This window comes from Myotis daubentonii, chromosome 5, assembly GCF_963259705.1.
Source record: "Myotis daubentonii chromosome 5, mMyoDau2.1, whole genome shotgun sequence".
Taxonomy (NCBI): Eukaryota; Metazoa; Chordata; class Mammalia; order Chiroptera; family Vespertilionidae; genus Myotis; species Myotis daubentonii.
In genome coordinates this window covers 74021763-74039155 of record NC_081844.1, presented here as the reverse complement: position 1 = coordinate 74039155, position 17393 = coordinate 74021763, and the positions used below count along the sequence as shown (strand labels likewise).

The following is a 17393-nucleotide window of genomic DNA, read 5'->3' as shown; positions in this document are numbered from 1 at the left end:
TTGACTAGGCCTTTTCTCCAGGGCCAATCCCGTGCTGAACCTCCCCACCAAGGACCTGGGCTTTGAGTCCCAGTCCTCCTCCAGCGACCTGGACCATCTCAGGTGAGCAGTGCCACTCATAACCATGCTGGTTGGCGGTGGTAGCGATGGTGCAGGTGGTGGTGGTGACGGTGGTGATGATGGGTGGTGGTGGAGCTGGTGATGGAGCTGGTGGTGATAATGGTAGAGATAGTAGCGATGATGTGGTGGTGGTGATAGATGGTGGTACTGATGGTGGTGTTAGTGGTGGCTGTAGTGATGATAGTGGTGGTGATATGGTAGAGGTGGTGGGAGTGATGGTGGTGATGATGGCTGGTGCTGGTGTGATGGTGATGATGGCTGTGATGGTGGTGGTGGTAGTGATGGTGATGATGGTGCTGGTGATGGTGTGATGGTGGTGGTGATAGTGGTGGAGATGGTGGGAGTGATGGTGGTGATGATGGTGCTGGTGATGGTGTGGTGATGGTGTGATGGTGATGGTGGCTGTAATGGTGGTGGTGATGATGATGGTGTGGTAGAGAAGAAGGTAGAGGCAATGGTGGTTCTTGACCACAGATAGGGAGGACTGGGCCTGCCAACTGTCTGAATTCCATCATCTCCCCCATAGCCTCAACTCCCTGGATGACAACTCTGTGGACCTGGGAAAGACCAAACAGGAAATCAAGGCAAGATGGGGGATTAGTTGTTGCCTGGGGATTCTGACCTGGGGTCCTTCTCTGAAGAAGTGGGGTCAGGACAGAGCAGAAGGGTCTGCTTCTGACCTAGCCTTTCTGCTCCGGGCCCTGAGACACCTTATGGCTTTGGAATGGGGTCCAAGCCTTGCTCCTCTACTATTCACTGTGACCCGGGGTGGGTGACTTCTCCCTCTGGTTTGTTTTCTCACCTGCAAATGGGGATCAGAACACCAACCATGTAGGGCTGTTGTGAGGATGAAGTAAGAGTGGGTATAAAAACCACCTGGCACAAAGTAAGTGCTAAATTTTCTGCTTCCCTGCCTTTATATCCCGTATAGAAGAGCTGGCAGGGTGGGGGGAAGAGATGTGGAGGTGAATATAACCTAGCAAAGGAGAGAAGGTAGGCTCAAATAAGCAACAGTACCACCATTTGTTCAATAAGTCAGCTGGTTCTATTGGCTCAAGAGTTCGCACGGCCTGGCTGCTGCTTAGAATCACCTGGGGAGCTCTTTAGAAATACTGGCTCTCAGCCCAGGGACTCTGATCCGAGGGCTGAGGTGGGCCTGGCATGAATGTGCTGTGAAAGCCCTGGGGTCCTCAGTGCGGGCAGGATTGAGAAGCAGGAGAGGCGTGGATGATGCGTCCTCTCCCTGCAGGGGTGGGCGCCAGAACCGGAAGGAACTACCATCTCTCCTTCCCACTTTGAAAACCACCACTGGAGAAGAAGCGCTAGGGCCCACTGGACGTTAATAGTCTGAGGTTCTGTGTGTGGGGGGAGCGGTTAGGTACCCACGGCCCTCTGGGTCCTACCCTCAGCTAGGTCCTGCTCTCTGGGGCTCCCCACCATTCCTTCGGTGCTTACTTTCCCTTGAGAATGCCTTACATGGAAGGACGTGGCCAACCAAAGCCTCTCATGGGCATTAAAATGCCAGCCTGTTGCACAGAGGTCTGGCTGTAACATGGAGGCCTCCAAACAGGATCCCAGGATGGGAGTCATAGATGGCAATCCGGGCCGCCAGGCAGTGGTGGAGGTCTCTGGGTAAACAGCTCATCTCTGGTTGAAGATGGGTTGGAAAACTCCCACGGACATGTTTAGGGGTAACTGAGGCAGAAGGAAATAGTCTTGCCTGCTAGAGCTGGTGGCCAGACAGGCGGAGGCCAAAGCTGCTCCCCAGAGGGCGATGCAGTCAGGGGCCCCAGCAGCGGGGCTGGACCTGTGAGCTGGGAAAGGCAGAGAGCGCTGAAGAGTCTGGAGAGGGAGGAGGCCAGGCCACCGAGAGCCTTCAAAGCCAGGAGAGAGCCACGACTGTCCTGGGATGGCAGGGGGTCATTATATTTAATGAGCAGGAGGCAGGCGTGGAGGCCCTGGGGCCTTCTCAGGAACTGGCTGCCCCTCTTCTCCCTTGGCTGAGTGGGGAACACAGTGGGGGGCCCTTTTCCTCAGCTGCCTGGTGCCCTGACTCACTCAAGACCTCTGCGTTGGTGGGGGAGGTATAAGAAACCCAAGGGATCATCCAGTCCTACCGTTTAAAACAACCAAGGCCAGGGAGGGGTGCTGACTTGCCCAAGCTTAGAACGCTTGCAAGTCAAGTACAGACTAGAACCCAGGGCGTCTCCAAGGCGAGTCGCATTTCCCTGGGCTGCACCGTGCCAACAGCTCCCGAGGCGGGTAGTGGCGAGGGCTCTAGGGAGCACAAGGAGAATGTTTAGCCTGACCTGGGGCCGCTCAGATGCTCCACTGTTTACCAGGAACAGCTCAGCCTGAAAAGCCCTGGTGGTCCCCCAGGGACGGTGCTGGGGCTCTGCCCTGTGGTGCTCTGCTGTGCAGTAGCGGAGCCCGGGGGCTGCCTGGGCTACAGAAGGGTTCAGTTCTGAAGTGTGTCTGTTTGGCTGTGTGTGTGCAGCATGTCACAAGGGGCGGGAGGCAGGGAGATGTGTGAGTGTGCACCACAATGAACAGAGTGAGACCCTGGCTGCAGAAGGAGATGTCAGATTGCACCAGAGGCAGTGTTGTGCTGTGGACAAACTTTAGAGCCAGCAAGGCCAGTGGCCCAAACCCTGCGCTGCCCCTCCCTGGCCATGAGCACCCTCTCAGCTTCAGTTTCCACATCGGTAAAATGGGGCACACAATTCCTCCCTCACGGGATTCCTGTGGGTACTTCAGGTAATGGATAGACTGCGCCATTGACGCAGCCTGCCAGCACGGTGCCTGCCGTGGGGTGCAGGTGGCAGGAACTTTGCTGGACTGGCTCCTTGGCACAGGATCCAGGGCCTGGCAGTATTCAGGACTGGGCCGAACACCAAAGTGCTGCTGTGTCTGTGGATGGGGCAAAGGCCAGAGTAGTTCTCCCATCAAGTGAGGTCCAGCCCTTCACTTGGGTCCATCCGTCCCTCCAGTGGCATGGCCACCTCTGGGACACAGCCAGAGAACTGAGGCCCCAAGAGGAGCAGGGTGGGACTCCGGCCAAGGAGCCATCTGTCTGTGTGGGCTAGAAGGCCTACCCACTTTCTCAGGGCCTGGAGACATCACCCCATCTTGTCCCTGCCCTTCACACCTCTCCTCTCTCCCCCTACAGAAGGAGCCCCCACAGAGTCCGATGGAGCCGGACGCAGAGCCCCTGAGCGTGGTGCTGTCAGGAAGGACGGCGGGCACAGGTGGACAGCAGCAGGCGTTGTCCTTCACCAATGCTGGCCTGGATACCACTGACCTGTGATGGGGCCCTGCCACAGAGCCCTGCATGGGCCCCACTCTTCTGGTCTACCTCGGAAGAGATTCTGTTTTCCCCCAAACTATACCTACCGTCCCTGCATATAATAATATACTTCTACTGTGATGCTCTGCTCCCTTCTGCTTGCAGCCAATCACAACTGATGAGAGTTGGGGGAACATTTTATTACCAATGTATACTGTGACAGTTTGTAGCCAAAAACCAAGGCTGGAGGGGGGGGGGACCTAGGTGTTCTGAGTGGTCTTCAGAGACTTGTGGGGCTCACAGCACAGGGGGTACAAGAGGCTGGAGAGGGAGGCCTTTAAAGGACAATCGTGGTTGTAGAATGAGCTCTCCGTTCTGCCCCAAAACCCAAGACCAGCTGCCACTCAGTCTGCCTGTGGCCCAAGACCTGTAACCCAGACCTGTCCGAGACCCTCTGACCCTTCTGTGACTCTCCTTTCAACTGCAGTGCCAGGGCACTCCTGCAGCTGCCTCCCCCATCTGGGGATTGTAAGGAGTGTTCTGCGAGGGTGGACGTAGGGCTGGGAGTTGGGCCAGGTGAGGGGGAGACAGGAATTGGGGGTGACTACCAGCATGCAAGAGATGCCTGGGCCATGGGGAAAGCCCGTGGGGAGGACACAATTTCACACACGCCCAGGGCCTCACATTCAGAGCCTTGCACAGTCCGGGGCCTCACACACCAATCCTTGCACACTTGGAGCTTATGCACAGTCTCTCTCATTCTGGGGACCTGGCTGACACTGGCAGCCCACCAGCTCTCCGCACTCAGGGCTGGGGTACTGAGCAGGTCCCTGAGGTCGCCCAGTGTGACTGGGAGGGAGTGGAGCTGAGAGCTGTGAGAGGACAGTAGGGAGTCAGGGCTGGGTTCCTGGACTCATGGCCAGGAGGGAGCTGGGTAGAGAGGGCTCATTTGTGTGGGAAGGGAGGGAGCTGGGAAAAAGAGGATGAGAAGTCCCTAGAGGCTGCCCATACCTTGGAGGCCTGTGGCGTGTCCAAGGGATCCCTTCCAGGGACCTGGGGTCAAGAAGGGAGCCTGAGAAGGGTGGAAACCCGGGCGTACAAAAGGGGAGCTGATCACTCGGCCGTGGGTCCGGCTCGTGAGCAGCACCGGGGCCGGCGCACGCTCTGCAGCAGCGCGCGGAAGAGGCCTGGGGGGCGCTTGGCGGCACCCTCGGGGGGCGCAGCACGCACCGAACCTGCGCGGCCAGGGCCCAGGCGGGCGGCTGCGGGCAGTGCAGGTGCTCCTTGGCGGCCGTGCTCCTCGATCTGTCGCTCCAGGTGTTTCTGGATGGCCATGCCCAGCACCTCCACCTCCATGGAGGCGCCGTACACCTCCCACGTCATGCCCTTTTCGTCCCAGCTCACGTCGCGCACCGGCTCGGCCGCCTCCGGGGGCGCCATGGCGGCAGCCAGCGCCGAGCCCGGCCGCACCCGCACCTCGGGGAAGGCGGGCGGCGCGGTGGACGGTACGGCGGCCTGCGGCGTCATGGGTCCAGTGGCGACAGAGCGCGTCTCGGCGGCCCCCAGCGACACCTGCAGGCCCGCGTCCCGACGCGAGGGCGGCCTGGGCGCAGGGCTGGGCGCGCGCGGCGCCGCCTGGAAGCTGAAGGCCGGGCCGCTCGCGCCATCCTGCGGAGACATGGGGCTCACCGCGACCGACACGCAGGCTTGCGCGCCCGCCTGCGTGCCCGCGTCCTCGCGCGGCGGCGGGGCACCTGCATCCCACGACGGCGCCTTAGTGAAGTTGTCACGAGTCCGCGGCCCCGGCGCGGGGGCAGCGGCTTCCGGGCCAGGGCTGCCCCGGGCCCCGGCGGCCGCGGGGTCTTTCCGGCCCAGGCTGCAGGCCTCCGTGCTGACCGCCGGCGCTGGCTGCGCGAGGCCCCCGCCGCTCCCGGCAACCGCGACCGAGGGAGAAGCGGCTGAGCCGCAGGCTTTACCATCTGATTTCCTGCGCCCGGAGGGGGCCTCCGCCTGCTCCAGAGCCGGAGGGGGCACATTCCCCAAGGACGGGGGCTCCGCTCTTCCCGGGGGTGGCGCAGGGTCGGCCTTCCCCAGGGCCACAGGCTCCACCTTCCCGGAGGCAACAGGGCCCGCCTTTCCTGAGGCTCCAGGATCCGCCCTCTCCAGGGCCAGTGGCTGCTCCTTCTGCAGAGACGCAGCCTCTGCGTTTCCTGACGCGGGGGGCCCCTCATGCGCAGGGCGCTTTGTGTCTGCGTTCCCCGAGGCCCCGGGGCCCACCTTTGTGGAGTTCACAGGATTCCCCTTCTCGGGAGGCCGAGCACCCACCTTTCCCTCCGGGCCGGCATCGGCTTTTCCCGCGGGTGCCAGGGCTGTTTTCCCTAGAGCTGGGGGCGCCACCTTTCCTGAAGACACGGAGTCCGCTTCGCCCCTGCTCCCAGGGTCCACCCTGCGCAGGGCGGGGTCGGCCTTCCCTGAGGTGGTGGGACCCACCTTTCCAGAGGCCACAGGGCCTGCTCTCTCTGAGGACAGCGGCGCTGCTTCCCCCTCAGCCACTGCCCCAGTTTTTACAGAAGACGAGGGTCCCGCTGTTCCCAAGAACGTGGGGTCCCCTGGGACCGAGGGCACAGGGTCTGTCTTTCCTACAGATTCAGGGTTCACTTTCCCAGCAGGCGATGTTTTCCTGTTTCCCATAGAAATGGGGGGGTCCACTTTTAGGGAAGACGCCGAGTCCTCCTTTTCTGGGGATACAGCGCCTGTCTTTCCCACAGATGCCAGTTCAGCCTGCCCGGGAGACAGGGGCTCTGGCTTTTCCGAGGACACAGGATCCACCTTCCCCAGAGGCACTGGACCCACCGTGGTCAACGGGCCAGCGTCCGCCTGCCCAGCAGGCCCGGCTGTTGTCATGCTCGCAGACGTGGGAGCTCCCTTTCCTGAGGAGGCGGGCGCCATCATTCCCAGGAACCGAGGGTCCTCTTCTGTAGAGGACACCGTGTCCGCATTTCCCGTGGATGCAGGGTCTGTCATCTCCACGGGCCGGCCCCTTCCTGTCGCCCCCGGAGCCACTGTTCCATGGGACACGGGCTCCATGTTGACCGGCGACCTTGGAGTCAGCATTGCCAAGGAGCCAGGATCTGTCTTTCCTGCAGCTGCAGACGGGGCGTATTCCAGGGACCAGGGGTCCGCCTTCCCTGCGGGCCCAGGGTCTCTCCTTCCCAAGGACACAAGATTCGCCTCACCCGCGGGTGCAGAACCCACCTCTTCTGAGGACACAAGGCGCTTCTGTCCTGAACACCTGGGCTCCTCCTGTCTTGGGCACACAGCGCCCACTTTGGCAGAGGATACAGGATCTTCCTTTTGGGGGGTTCCAGGATCCATCCTTCCAGAAGCCACCGGATCCCCCTTTCCCAAGACGGCAGGCTCTGTCTTTCCGATGAACATGGGACCTGCCTTTCTCAAGGACCCGGCATCTTCCTTTTCTCTGCCAGTGGAATCTGCCTGCTTTGAAGGTGTGGAGTCCAGCTTCTCCAAGGACATAGGCTTTCTGCTCTCCGAGGATGAGGGGTCAGTTTTCGCCGAGGACACATGCTCTGGCTTCCCAGAGGAGGTGACTTCTGGTGTCCCTGAGATCGAGGCTCCAAGTGCTTCCACTGTCTCTTTCGTGGCTGCCTCTTGGGGAGGGATGCAGGTCAGGGATGGGCAGGCCAAACTCCTGCCAGGATCCTCAGAGCAGGAGGCCCCTTCCCCAGTTCCACTGGGGTTGCTGTGTCTAGAGTCCATGCCTGGGCTTGGGGCAGGGGTGTGCCTGGGGGGTTCAGGGCTGGCCTTTCGTGGGGAGGAGCAGTAATCCCTCATGGCCGGGCTCCCAGCCCCCAGGCTCCCATCCTGTGGGTAGCAGAGGGCTGTGGGCTGGGGTCCTCGAGGGCTGGGGTCCTTTCGAAGCCACTGGAGCCAGGCCGGTTCTTCAGCACTGTCCACCTGCCCTCATGACCGTGCTTCAGCCCCAGGCTGCTGTCGGGTTCTGAAACACAGAGGGAGTAGACTCAGACTCAGGGGAGACCCAGCGGAGAAGAGCCTCCATCCGGGCCTCCTCTCCCTCACCCTCCTCCTCGCAGCCAGGCCTCCTCACCAGATTCTCTGCCGCCGTCTGGTCCCCTCATGCCCAGAGGGCTGGGGCTAAAACCACTAACCCATCCACATCACTGCCCCCGGTGACCCTGACTTCCTAACATGGCATTCAGGGCCCTTCACCATTTGGCCACAGTCTAACTTCCGTTACCATCACCCTTCCTTGTCAGCCCACCCCATGCTGCTAGAAATTATGCTTTTGTCCTCTAGCCCAGGGGTCACAGACTCTGGGGCTAGGTAGTAATTTAAGTGAGGGAAGCAGGCTAAGTATAAAACAATAGGGAGTGGAGAAGACTGTAGCAAACCGGAGAGTGTATGACCCGTCTGAGGGGAGAACCGCTACTTCACCAGCCAAGTATTGTTCTGAAGAAATGCATCCTGGTAGTACCAGTGAGAAGTGGGAAATCCAGCACTTTACTGTAAAATGTCCTAATTAATTCAAGATTAAAAAAAAAACCACCAACTACGACACTCTGGGGGCTAAACAAAATATGTCTGTAGGCTACCAGTTATGTCTGTGTAGGCCCTGGGGAGCTGTGAATAGTTTATAGTCTAAGAAGGGATAGAGTCCAACATGTGTGTTTTCAAAGATTGCTCTGGAATGGCGTGGAGGCTGGGGCTGGAGGGGAGGGGCTGGCCAAGGCTTATGAGGAGGCTGGTCAGTCCTTCATTCAATTTCATTTATCCAGTCCTTCATTCATTCACCCAGCCCCTCTCTGCAGCGGACCTGAGCAGCCGCAATGTCTAGATGAGAGGTACAGGAAAGGTCCTGGGGAATGGGAGTCGGCAGGATTGAGAGCTCTGAGGGAAGAATGACAGGAACCAGCTGGCTGTAGGGGGTGCTGGTGGGGGTGGACCGCAGGATTCTGGCTGGGGGTGGGTGGGTTGCCAGGCAATGGTGCTGGGCAGGAGATGTGGGGAAAGGAGGAGCTGCGTTTTGGACAAGCCAAGTGTGTGGTACCTGGGGGACAGCCAGGGAGAGGTTCTGGCAGGCAGCTGGGTCTGCGAGCAGCTCGGTTCCATTGCACACTCAGCAGCCACAGCGAGCCTGAAGCCCGCTCTTCCTGCCCTCATCTCCAAAGCCACCTGCTGCTTCTCAGGCCCAAATCCCTAGAGTCACCCTTAACTTTCTCCACAGCCCACATCCCATCCATCAGCAAAACATAATGGATCTGCCTTCAAAGTATACCCAGCCTCTGGCCGCCACCCTGAGCGTAACCCGTACCATCTCCCCCTGGATCATCCCTGCTTTTTTCTTCATCCCAAGCAGCTCATTCTCAACACAGCAGCCAGAGGGATCGTAATAGGACTTAAGGCAGATCCTGTCCCTCCTGTGCTCAGAACCATGTAAGTGTCTCCTCAACCTTATGTGAAGTTAAAGTAACTTTCTTATAATGGCCCGTGAGACTCTGCATTTTCTGGCCCCAGTACCTCTCCTTCGATTTGCTGCTTTGGCCGTACTGGCTGCCTGGCTGATCCTCGAACACCCCCTGCCCCAGGGCCTTTGCACTGGCTGTCCTCTCTGCCTGGAATGCTTTTCTGCCCGATATCTGCATGGTCTGCTCCCTGTATAAAACAGCCTCCTCCCCGACACTGGCTGGAGCTCTCCATCTCCCCTGCCCTGCTCCGATTTTCTTCTCAGTACCTGTCACCATCCAACATATTACATTGGTTTATTGCTTATGACTTGGCTTTACCATTAGAATGTCAGTTCCATGACGGCGGGGGAGGGGGGGTTTGTTGCATGTAGTGATGTATCTTCAGAGTCAAGAAAATGACTAGCAAGTAGTAAGCTAGTAGCTCCCAATAAATATTTATTGAATGAATGACTGAGTGATCTTTTAAGATGTTGGTCCAACCATGCGATTCCATGCAATTTACTTCCCCTGGCTCTTGCTGGGGAAGTAAATTGGCTGTAATCTTTTTGGAAGGACATTTATCAATTTCAGTGCACATAGCATCTGGGCCAGCACGCCCACCTCCAGGGATGGCCTTGAGGACAGACTGGTGGTGTACGGAGGTGCAGGAGGACATGGCTGGTGATGAGAAGTGTGTTCAGAAAATGCAGGACAACCACTGGGACCCCTCATAGCTGTCAGAATGTGTGGAATGAAGAGGAAAGATGCCCAGAATAAAATAAGTGAAAAAGCCAGGGGACAGCATGACCAGTGGGACCCCATGCATGTAGCCAAGGTAAAGGACAGACTCACATTTATGGTTTAGTTATGAAGAGAATGTTTCTAGAAGGAACATTCATGTAATTTTTAGTAATGATTGCCTCTGGAAAGTGAGACCAGGGATTTGGAAATGGAAGAGATTTTTTTGTCTGCCCCTCTATAAAGTTTGAATTTGAGTGATGACTTTTTTATTTTTATTTCAGCAATGAAGAGAGAGAGAGAGAAACATCAATGATGACAGAGAACCATCGATAAGCTGCCTCCTGCATGCCCCACATTGGGGATTGAGCTCGCAACCTAGGCATGTGCCCTGACCAGGAATCGAACCATGACCTCCTGGTTCATAGATTGATGCTCAACCACTGAGCCACACTGGCTGGGTGAGTTATGACTTAAAAAAACAAATATACAGGAAAGACAGAAACCTTTAATGACTCTCCACTACCTTTAGGGTCAAATCCAACTTCATAATGTGCTTTCAAGCCCCTGCAGACTTACTACCTCCTGGGCTGTATCATTCATTATGTACTTCCTCCCCCACAGCACATACATGCACGCACACGCATGCACACACCCATTGTCACTAGCACAGACATCCATTTCACTCAACTCCCCGTATTCACGCACACACACATACACCCATATCCACGCACACATATATATGCGTACCACCTCTCTGGGTTCCTCTATGGTTCACATCTCTCTCATCGTGGCCTCTACCCTCCTGCCTGGCTCTCATCAACCTTCAGGTCTCAGTTTAAATGCCTCCTCCTCCGCTGTGAGCCTTCTCTGTCCGCCAGCTTGCTCAGGGTCCCACAGCCTCCAGTTTCCCCTAACCAGACACATGTCACTCTGCACTTACACCTCCGGGTCTCCGCCTAGACTTAGGTCCCTGGATGGGGACATAGCTCCTACTTTCACCAGTGGGTCCGCAGGCTTTGGGCTCATGGGACTCGAAGTGGTGGTGGGGCTCATCACCAAAGTGGGGACACAGGGGGAGGGGTAGTCTTACAGACAATGGTGGTGCTGGGTCTTGGGAAGGTGAACTGGGTGCCTGTGGGACTTATGGGGGAACGTACAGGAGCAGCTGTGAGACAGGATTTTGTTGTTGTTGTTGTTAATCCTCACCCCAGGATATTTTCCCCATTGATTTTGTTTTTTGAGAGAGTGGAAGGGAAGTGGGGAGGGAGGGAAAGGTGGAGGGAGGGAGGGAGGGAGGGAGGGAGGGAGAGAGAGAAACATCAATGCAAGAGAGACACATTCATTGATTGCCTCTGGCATGTGCCCCAACCGGGGTTGGGGATAGAACCTGCAACCCAGGCATGTGCCCTTGATCAGGAACTGAACTTGCAACCCTTCAATGCACGGGTCGACACTCAACTACTGAGAAACACTGGCCAGGGCTCTGAGGTAGGTTTGAAGCACCAGAGAGGTCTGGCTGGAATTCTTTGGATCTGGTGTTTAGCAGCATAAAAAAGAGAATGAGGTGGAAGGTCACTGGCCCACAAGGGTCAGGCAGGCATCAGATTGGAGTGGTGTGGACTGTGTCCATCTTCATTTTTTGGCTCTAGATGGTGAAATGGGCACAGGGAAGTATTTTCCTCCCATAAGAAAAACAGCAGAGTCAGTGAGATGATTCAAGACTCCTGATTCAAGTGGGAATGGTGGGGACTGTGGTAAACTAGAGAGCAATCGCCCCTTCTAGCACTAAGTTCTACTAGCTGATTAGGAATTCATTTATTCTTATTCTTATTCTGATTAGGAATTCATTTATTTTTTTAGGGGGGGGAAGAAGAAGAAGAAGGAGAAAAGAAAAGAGAGGAGAGGAGAAGAAAAGAGAAAGAAGAGAAGAGAAGAGAAGAGAAGAGAAGAGAAGAGAAGAGAAGAGAAGAGAAGAGAAGAGAAGAGAAGAGAGAGAAACATTGATGTGAGAGAGATACACCAATCAGTTGCCTCCCCTACACACTCTGACTGGGGGTTGAAGCCACAACCCAGGTATGTCCCTGACTGAGAATCGAACCTGCGACCTTCTGGTACACAGGACGATGCTCCAATCAACCCCACTGGCCAGGGCAGGAATTCATTTATTGATCCACATATGCGTTGTTCTTGGTACTAGGGATACAGGAGTGAATAAGAAAGCATGGTCCCTGCCTTCCAGGTGTGGAAAGATTGGGGGACAAGCAATCCACAAGTAAGCAAATAAATCATGTAATCTCAAATAATAATGGATGCTGTGAAGACAAAGGAGTGGGCGGCTGGTTTAACACATGCCTGAGAAGGCCCCGCTGAGGAGGTAACAGCCGAGGCAGCCACGAAAGGCCTGAGGGGCTGGAGTGGAGCTGGAAGGGGAGAGGGAGGAGGCATGTGGGAGCCCTGCCTGCAGGCCATGGGGGGGGCGGCGAGGGCTTATCCTAAGGGGACTGGGAACCCCTGGGGTGTCTGAAGCAGGGAAGTAAAGGTAGCTCTTGCATGGCCAGCTCTCATTTTTTGAGCAAAGTTATCAACTTGGATTTTTCTATATTTTAAATGTTGCTTAATTTTAAAAATACGACACAGGCCAGAGAACTCACTTTTGTGGGCCAGTGTTGACCCCTAGGCCACTTGCTTGAGACCTCTGATCTATCTGGTCCTTTGGGCTATAGAAAAGGATGTAATAAGCCAGGTAGACTGGGTGGATGGCCACGAGAGAGAGGGCCCAAGTTCTGGTGAGGGCTGGATCTGCCTGCCATGCACCCTCTCAGAACCTCAGTTTCCTCTTCTGGGAAATGGGAGTTCAATAGCTGCCTGGCAGGTGTAGGGGGAGCTGGAGCTGGAGCTGGAGGGAGTTAACAAGGCTGTAGGAGGGGTGTCTGAGTCCTCACAACGCCTTATCTCACCCTGGGTAGCCCAGCCCTGGGTCCCCTCACACTAGTCCCTCCAACAAGCTCCCTCCCCCTGGTGTGGCCTAGCAGGAAGACAGGACAGCTCCCCAGTTACCAGCTCTGTGACCTTAGGTAAGTCCCTTCTTCTCACTGGGGAGCCTGGCAAACCCACCCCCTGCTCCCACAGGGCTGTTGTGAGAATTAACGAAGATGAGAGGTGTGCGCAGCTCTGCACTTTGGGGCCGGCTGTGTCTGTGGAAGGCCTGTTTTTATCTACTCAGCCTGTCAGCACCCAGCTGTGCTCCCGGGAGGGGGCAGGGGAGGGAGGGCCTGCAGCAGAGGCACAGACTGGCAAACCCAGTCCTCAGCTACGCTTGCTTGACCCAGAGGGCTAAAACATTTTTTTTTTTAAAGGAATTAACTTCTAAAAGTTAGAGGATTTCATGTGAAAACCGTATTTCCAGGTCCTCTTGGAAAACTAAAAATTGGCAATCTGAGCGTGCTTTCTGCATGGCAACAGTCAGCAGGAGCCAAGCAGTGGCTGCCTGGTTAGACGGAGGTGTACTCTCTAATTAGCCACCATTGCCAGCCCTCCCATGGGGTCCTGCACACTAGGGCTGATGTTGGTTGCCACGGGTCACTATTTGTATCATCGTTTTCCTCACAGCCAGCCTCTCATGTATGTTATCCATCTAGCCCAGCCGTGGGCAAACTACGGCCCGTGGGCCGGATCCGGCCCGTTTGAAATGAATAAAACTATTGAAAAAAAAGACCGTACCTTTTTATGTAATGATGTTTACTTTGAATTTATATTTGTTCACACAAACACTCCATCCATGCTTTTGGTCCGGCCCCTCCGGTCCAGTTTAAGAACCCATTGTGGCCCTCGAGTCAAAAAGTTTGCCCACCCCTGATCTAGCCTGTAGCCACCTCAGTTTTGACCCTTGACTAGATAGAAAGGTGGGGAGTGACCTGGAACACAAGGCCCCGTGTTTATGTGCAGACCCCGGACATCGCCATGCAGGTGTTGTGTTCTTACTTTCCAGGGAGGGAACTGAGAGGCAGGCAGGGCCCAGCTGGTAACATGCCCCCTCCGAAAGGCCCACCTGGAAGAGCCCGGTGTCCCAGTTCCCAGCTCAAGGCTCTTCGACTTGGCATCAGTTTTGGGATAGGGACAGAGAGCCTGGCCAGGGTTAGAAAGATGTGGGGTCAAGCCCGAGCATGGACTTGCTCCGTGACTTTGGATGGGTCTTTCCCAATCTGTGAAATGGGGGAGGGGATCCAGGTTGTATTTAGAAGAGCTGGCCCAGCCCAAGGTTGAAGATCAGCCAAGATACCATTCCCAGAGGCTCTGCTGCTCACAGTTCTGCTGGGCCCTTCCTGGCTCCTGAAAAAGCTTTGATCCCATCCAGCCACTTCTCCAAGAGGCAGTTCAAGCCTGGGGTGCCACCTTCTCACCACCCCCACCCTCTTTCTAGAACCCAGTTCCATCACTCTCCCACTGTGTGCTCAGCCCTGGGCCCAGCACTCTCAGGCTCCCTTTAGCATCTGGACTCTACAAAAATCTCATGAGGGGAGCATTATTACCCCATTTCACAGATGAGGACACAGGTCAGAGGGAGAAAAGACTTGACACCAAGGGCACACAGATGGGGTGGGGGACTGTGGTTCAAAGCCTATTGTTTCTGAACCCAAAACCTGGGTTCTTCCTACTGGTATCAGCTAAGATCTTGGACACTGACCCTTGATTCTTAAAACCCCTTTCTGCTTTTGGCGGGTAGGCCAAGGGTCTTTCCCATGCCCTGGTCCTAACAGGCAGAGTACCAGGAACATTCAGGAGAGGAAGCAAGAGTGTCCCCCAGGCACACCCCACCTACAGGAACCACAAACCCCACGAGCAGATGACCCCTTAGGGTGTGGGCCAGCTCACCCGGTGTGCAGCGGGAGTGTAGAGTGCACCAGCCTAGGCCAGCCTGGGAGCCGGGATTTGGCTCTTGCATTCTGCTCAAGAAGAGCTTGGTGTACACATGAGCAACCTGCATATGCATAAAATAGCCTGCTTGTTTGTGTCACATGGGGGCCACTTGGGCCCTGGGGGTGTGCACATGTGTGGCTACATGGCCTCAGAGTCTCGTGGGAGAGCTGGCCTGGAGGTGTGCCCTGCTCCTGGGCAGAGCAGCCCCTGTAAATGCCCATTCTGGCTCAGAGACCTAGCCAGCCCGTTCCTCTCCCTCTAGGATTTCTTCCCGGGGCTGCCAGCCACCAGCAAACACTTCCTCCCATAGTAACAGGACCTATAAAGGCTTGTGGGCTTTGACAGGCGTGAGTGTGTGCCTGTGTCTGTCTGACAATCCTGTCTGCTGCCCCTCACCCTCTCATCCCCTCGTCTCCCAGTACCCTCACGGCAGCGAAGCTCCCTGCCTGGGGCTGGAGGTAAGAGAGAGCTTAACAAGGGTGATGGCCAAACCTCCTTCCAGAAATGGCCCCCAGAGCATCCATGCACCCATCCATCCCCAAGAGGGCAAGAGTGTGCTCACTGGGGCTGAATGTGGGGGAAGGTGGATATTAAGCTACGAGACAGAGCATGTGTGACAGGGAAAGTGTACACAGGTGTGACGGCCTACTCCAGGGTCTGGGGATACGTGAGGGACACCATGATGAGCAGGTGTGAACAGGCACACACAGGCCAGAGCAGGGTGGCTGTGAGTGTGTCAGGATCGGGGAGTATTGTTGAGTTGAATATGCTGTGATAGCGATGGCTGGTGTGAGTGCGTAGCTATGCCTGGGTGTGTACACAAGGCTCCCCCTGGGTGTTCTGGGTGGGTGCACAGGTGGCCAAGTGTATGAGTCTGATGGAATGACCCAGGCCCACAGTGTACGTGTGTGGACCTATGGCCTCATGCGTTGTGTGACAGTGTGTGATGGGACCCCAGAGTGTGTGCCACACTAAGTGTGCGACAGCGAGTGTGCTCAGTGTCTCACGAACAGCAGAGCCACTCGAGCACTAAGCTTGCTCTAGGAGAGAAATGAATCAACGCGGGCGGACCCCTCCCTGCGATAGCGGGAAGTGCCCCCCGCCCCCCTTCCCCCATGGCCATGCGGAACAAAGGGGCTGCGGGCTGCGAGTCCAGGCGCAGGGCCAGGGTTCTACACACATGCGGACTGGCCGGCGGGGCCCCTCGGGGACTCGGCCCGGACAGCGGGACCCGCCCCCACCCCGCCCCGCCTCGGCCAGGAGCCTAGGAATGGGCACCCCCCGCCCCCGGCCCCGCGCGCGCACACGGACCCGGGCTCAGGCCGGACACACGCCGCGCACGGGGCCGAAGCCCAGCATCCAGGGGTTTCGAGGACCCTGGACAGCGGCCCCGGGTTTGGCCGGAGAGAAGGGGTTCTACGCTGCCCGCCCGGAGGGGCAGCAGGTGCGGGCGCCGCGCTTACCCGGCTGTGCCGCCGCTCGGTCTCCTCGCGCGCTGCGCTCCAGCTCCCGCGGCCGCCGCCCGAGCGGCCTCGGCTGCCTTAGGCCGGGCTGGCGGGCGGACCCTCGGACTCGGCACCGCTGTCCCCCGCGCCAGATCCGCGCTCCCGCCCCGCGCCCCGCCCCGCCCCGGGCATGCGCGCTGGCCGACTCCGGTCTCAGAACCGGGAGGGGCGGTGCCGGCAGGGAAGCCGGGCAGAGGGAGGGACGCCCCTCACCATGGCCCCTGGGCTTCTGGGTTCCCCGCCCTATCGATTGGGTTTCCATTTCACAGACTAGGAGACTCAGTGGTGGAGGGGCTGCCCTTTAGCCGCGCGCCTCTGGAGGGCGGGGCGCGCTGTCTCAGATCTCACTCTATCCAGCCCCAAGACACCCTCTCCACGTTTCACCGAGAGGGAAATTGGGGTTCAGACAGGGGGAGCCCCTCCCTGGATGGGGACCCAGGTCGGTGAGATCTCCAAGCTCGCAGAGCGGGGAAATTTCCCGCCTCCGCCTTGCCCGCACTTCCGGCCTGTCCCTCCCCGCCCCCTTCCTTTTGTCTCGCCGCTGCCCACGCCCGCGCGAGTGGAGCGGACACCAGTGGTGGGGGTTGAGGGGAGCGCCTCGGATTCCCCCGCCACCCGCCTCCCTAGCCAGGTGACCGCCCACCCTCTATTCCGTGCGAGTCCACTTCTTCTCCCCCTAGGTACCCTCCAGCCAGTCACTTCACCTCTCTGAGCCTCAATTTCCCGATCTATAAAATGGGACTAATAGTAATCACTTCACAGTGGTCTTGGAAGGATGAAGGAGCCCGAGGTCGATGTTCAGGGGCTCCCGGTAAAATATGAATTGCCTAGGGCAGCAGGACTTGCAGCCCAGCCCGCCTGGACATTTCTCAGCAGAGAAATAGTCCCCTCCCCTTGGCTTTCCAGAGGAGAAAAAATAATTCCGTAATTGCGGAGAGGGGATACAACCCTCTCCCCTGTAAGGTGAAACCACCTACTAAAAATGGCAACAGCACACGTTAATGGAACGCTTTTTTAGGGGCCAGGCACCGTGTTAAGTTTTGTTTACAGGTTTCATCTAATTTCAATTTCCAATCACTTAGGAGAGGGTTCATATTAATGTGTTATGGCCCCATTTTTCAGATAAGAATGTTGAGATATTGATAAATCACACAGCTAATTAACCTCACACTTAACCCCTATTTTTTTTTATTCCTGTCACTTACCTGGTGAACCATAAGTCACTGTGATCTTTAAAAAAAAATCTAGATGGCAAATGAAGACAATCTATCGGGCCAGCGTCTTCAGCCAGCGCCCCAGGGAAGCAGAAACCGCAGAATGCCCGGACCAATTTTCAGCACC

General features: G+C 57.0%; 2 protein-coding genes across 2 annotated transcripts in view; one reads left to right on the top strand and one right to left on the bottom strand.

The window, feature by feature from the left end:
• Positions 1-3555, top strand: part of CDHR2 (cadherin related family member 2) — a 32531-nt gene extending 28976 nt beyond the window's left edge. Inside the window, exons 30-32 of the mRNA XM_059698231.1 lie at positions 22-102; positions 647-704; positions 3290-3555. Of these exons, the coding sequence (XP_059554214.1) occupies positions 22-102; positions 647-704; positions 3290-3427 (277 nt within the window). The 3' untranslated portion in view covers positions 3428-3555. The remainder of the gene's footprint in view (positions 1-21; positions 103-646; positions 705-3289) is intronic.
• A 30-nt stretch (positions 3556-3585) lies between these two features.
• GPRIN1 (G protein regulated inducer of neurite outgrowth 1) lies at positions 3586-16150 on the bottom strand. The gene is made up of 2 exons (XM_059698232.1): positions 16011-16150; positions 3586-7424 (listed from the first exon to the last, which is right to left on the bottom strand). Exon 2 carries the CDS (start codon positions 7256-7258, stop codon positions 4520-4522), a length of 2739 nt encoding a protein of 912 aa, XP_059554215.1. The 5' UTR covers positions 7259-7424; positions 16011-16150; the 3' UTR covers positions 3586-4519.
• Positions 16151-17393: the final 1243 nt, after the last annotated feature.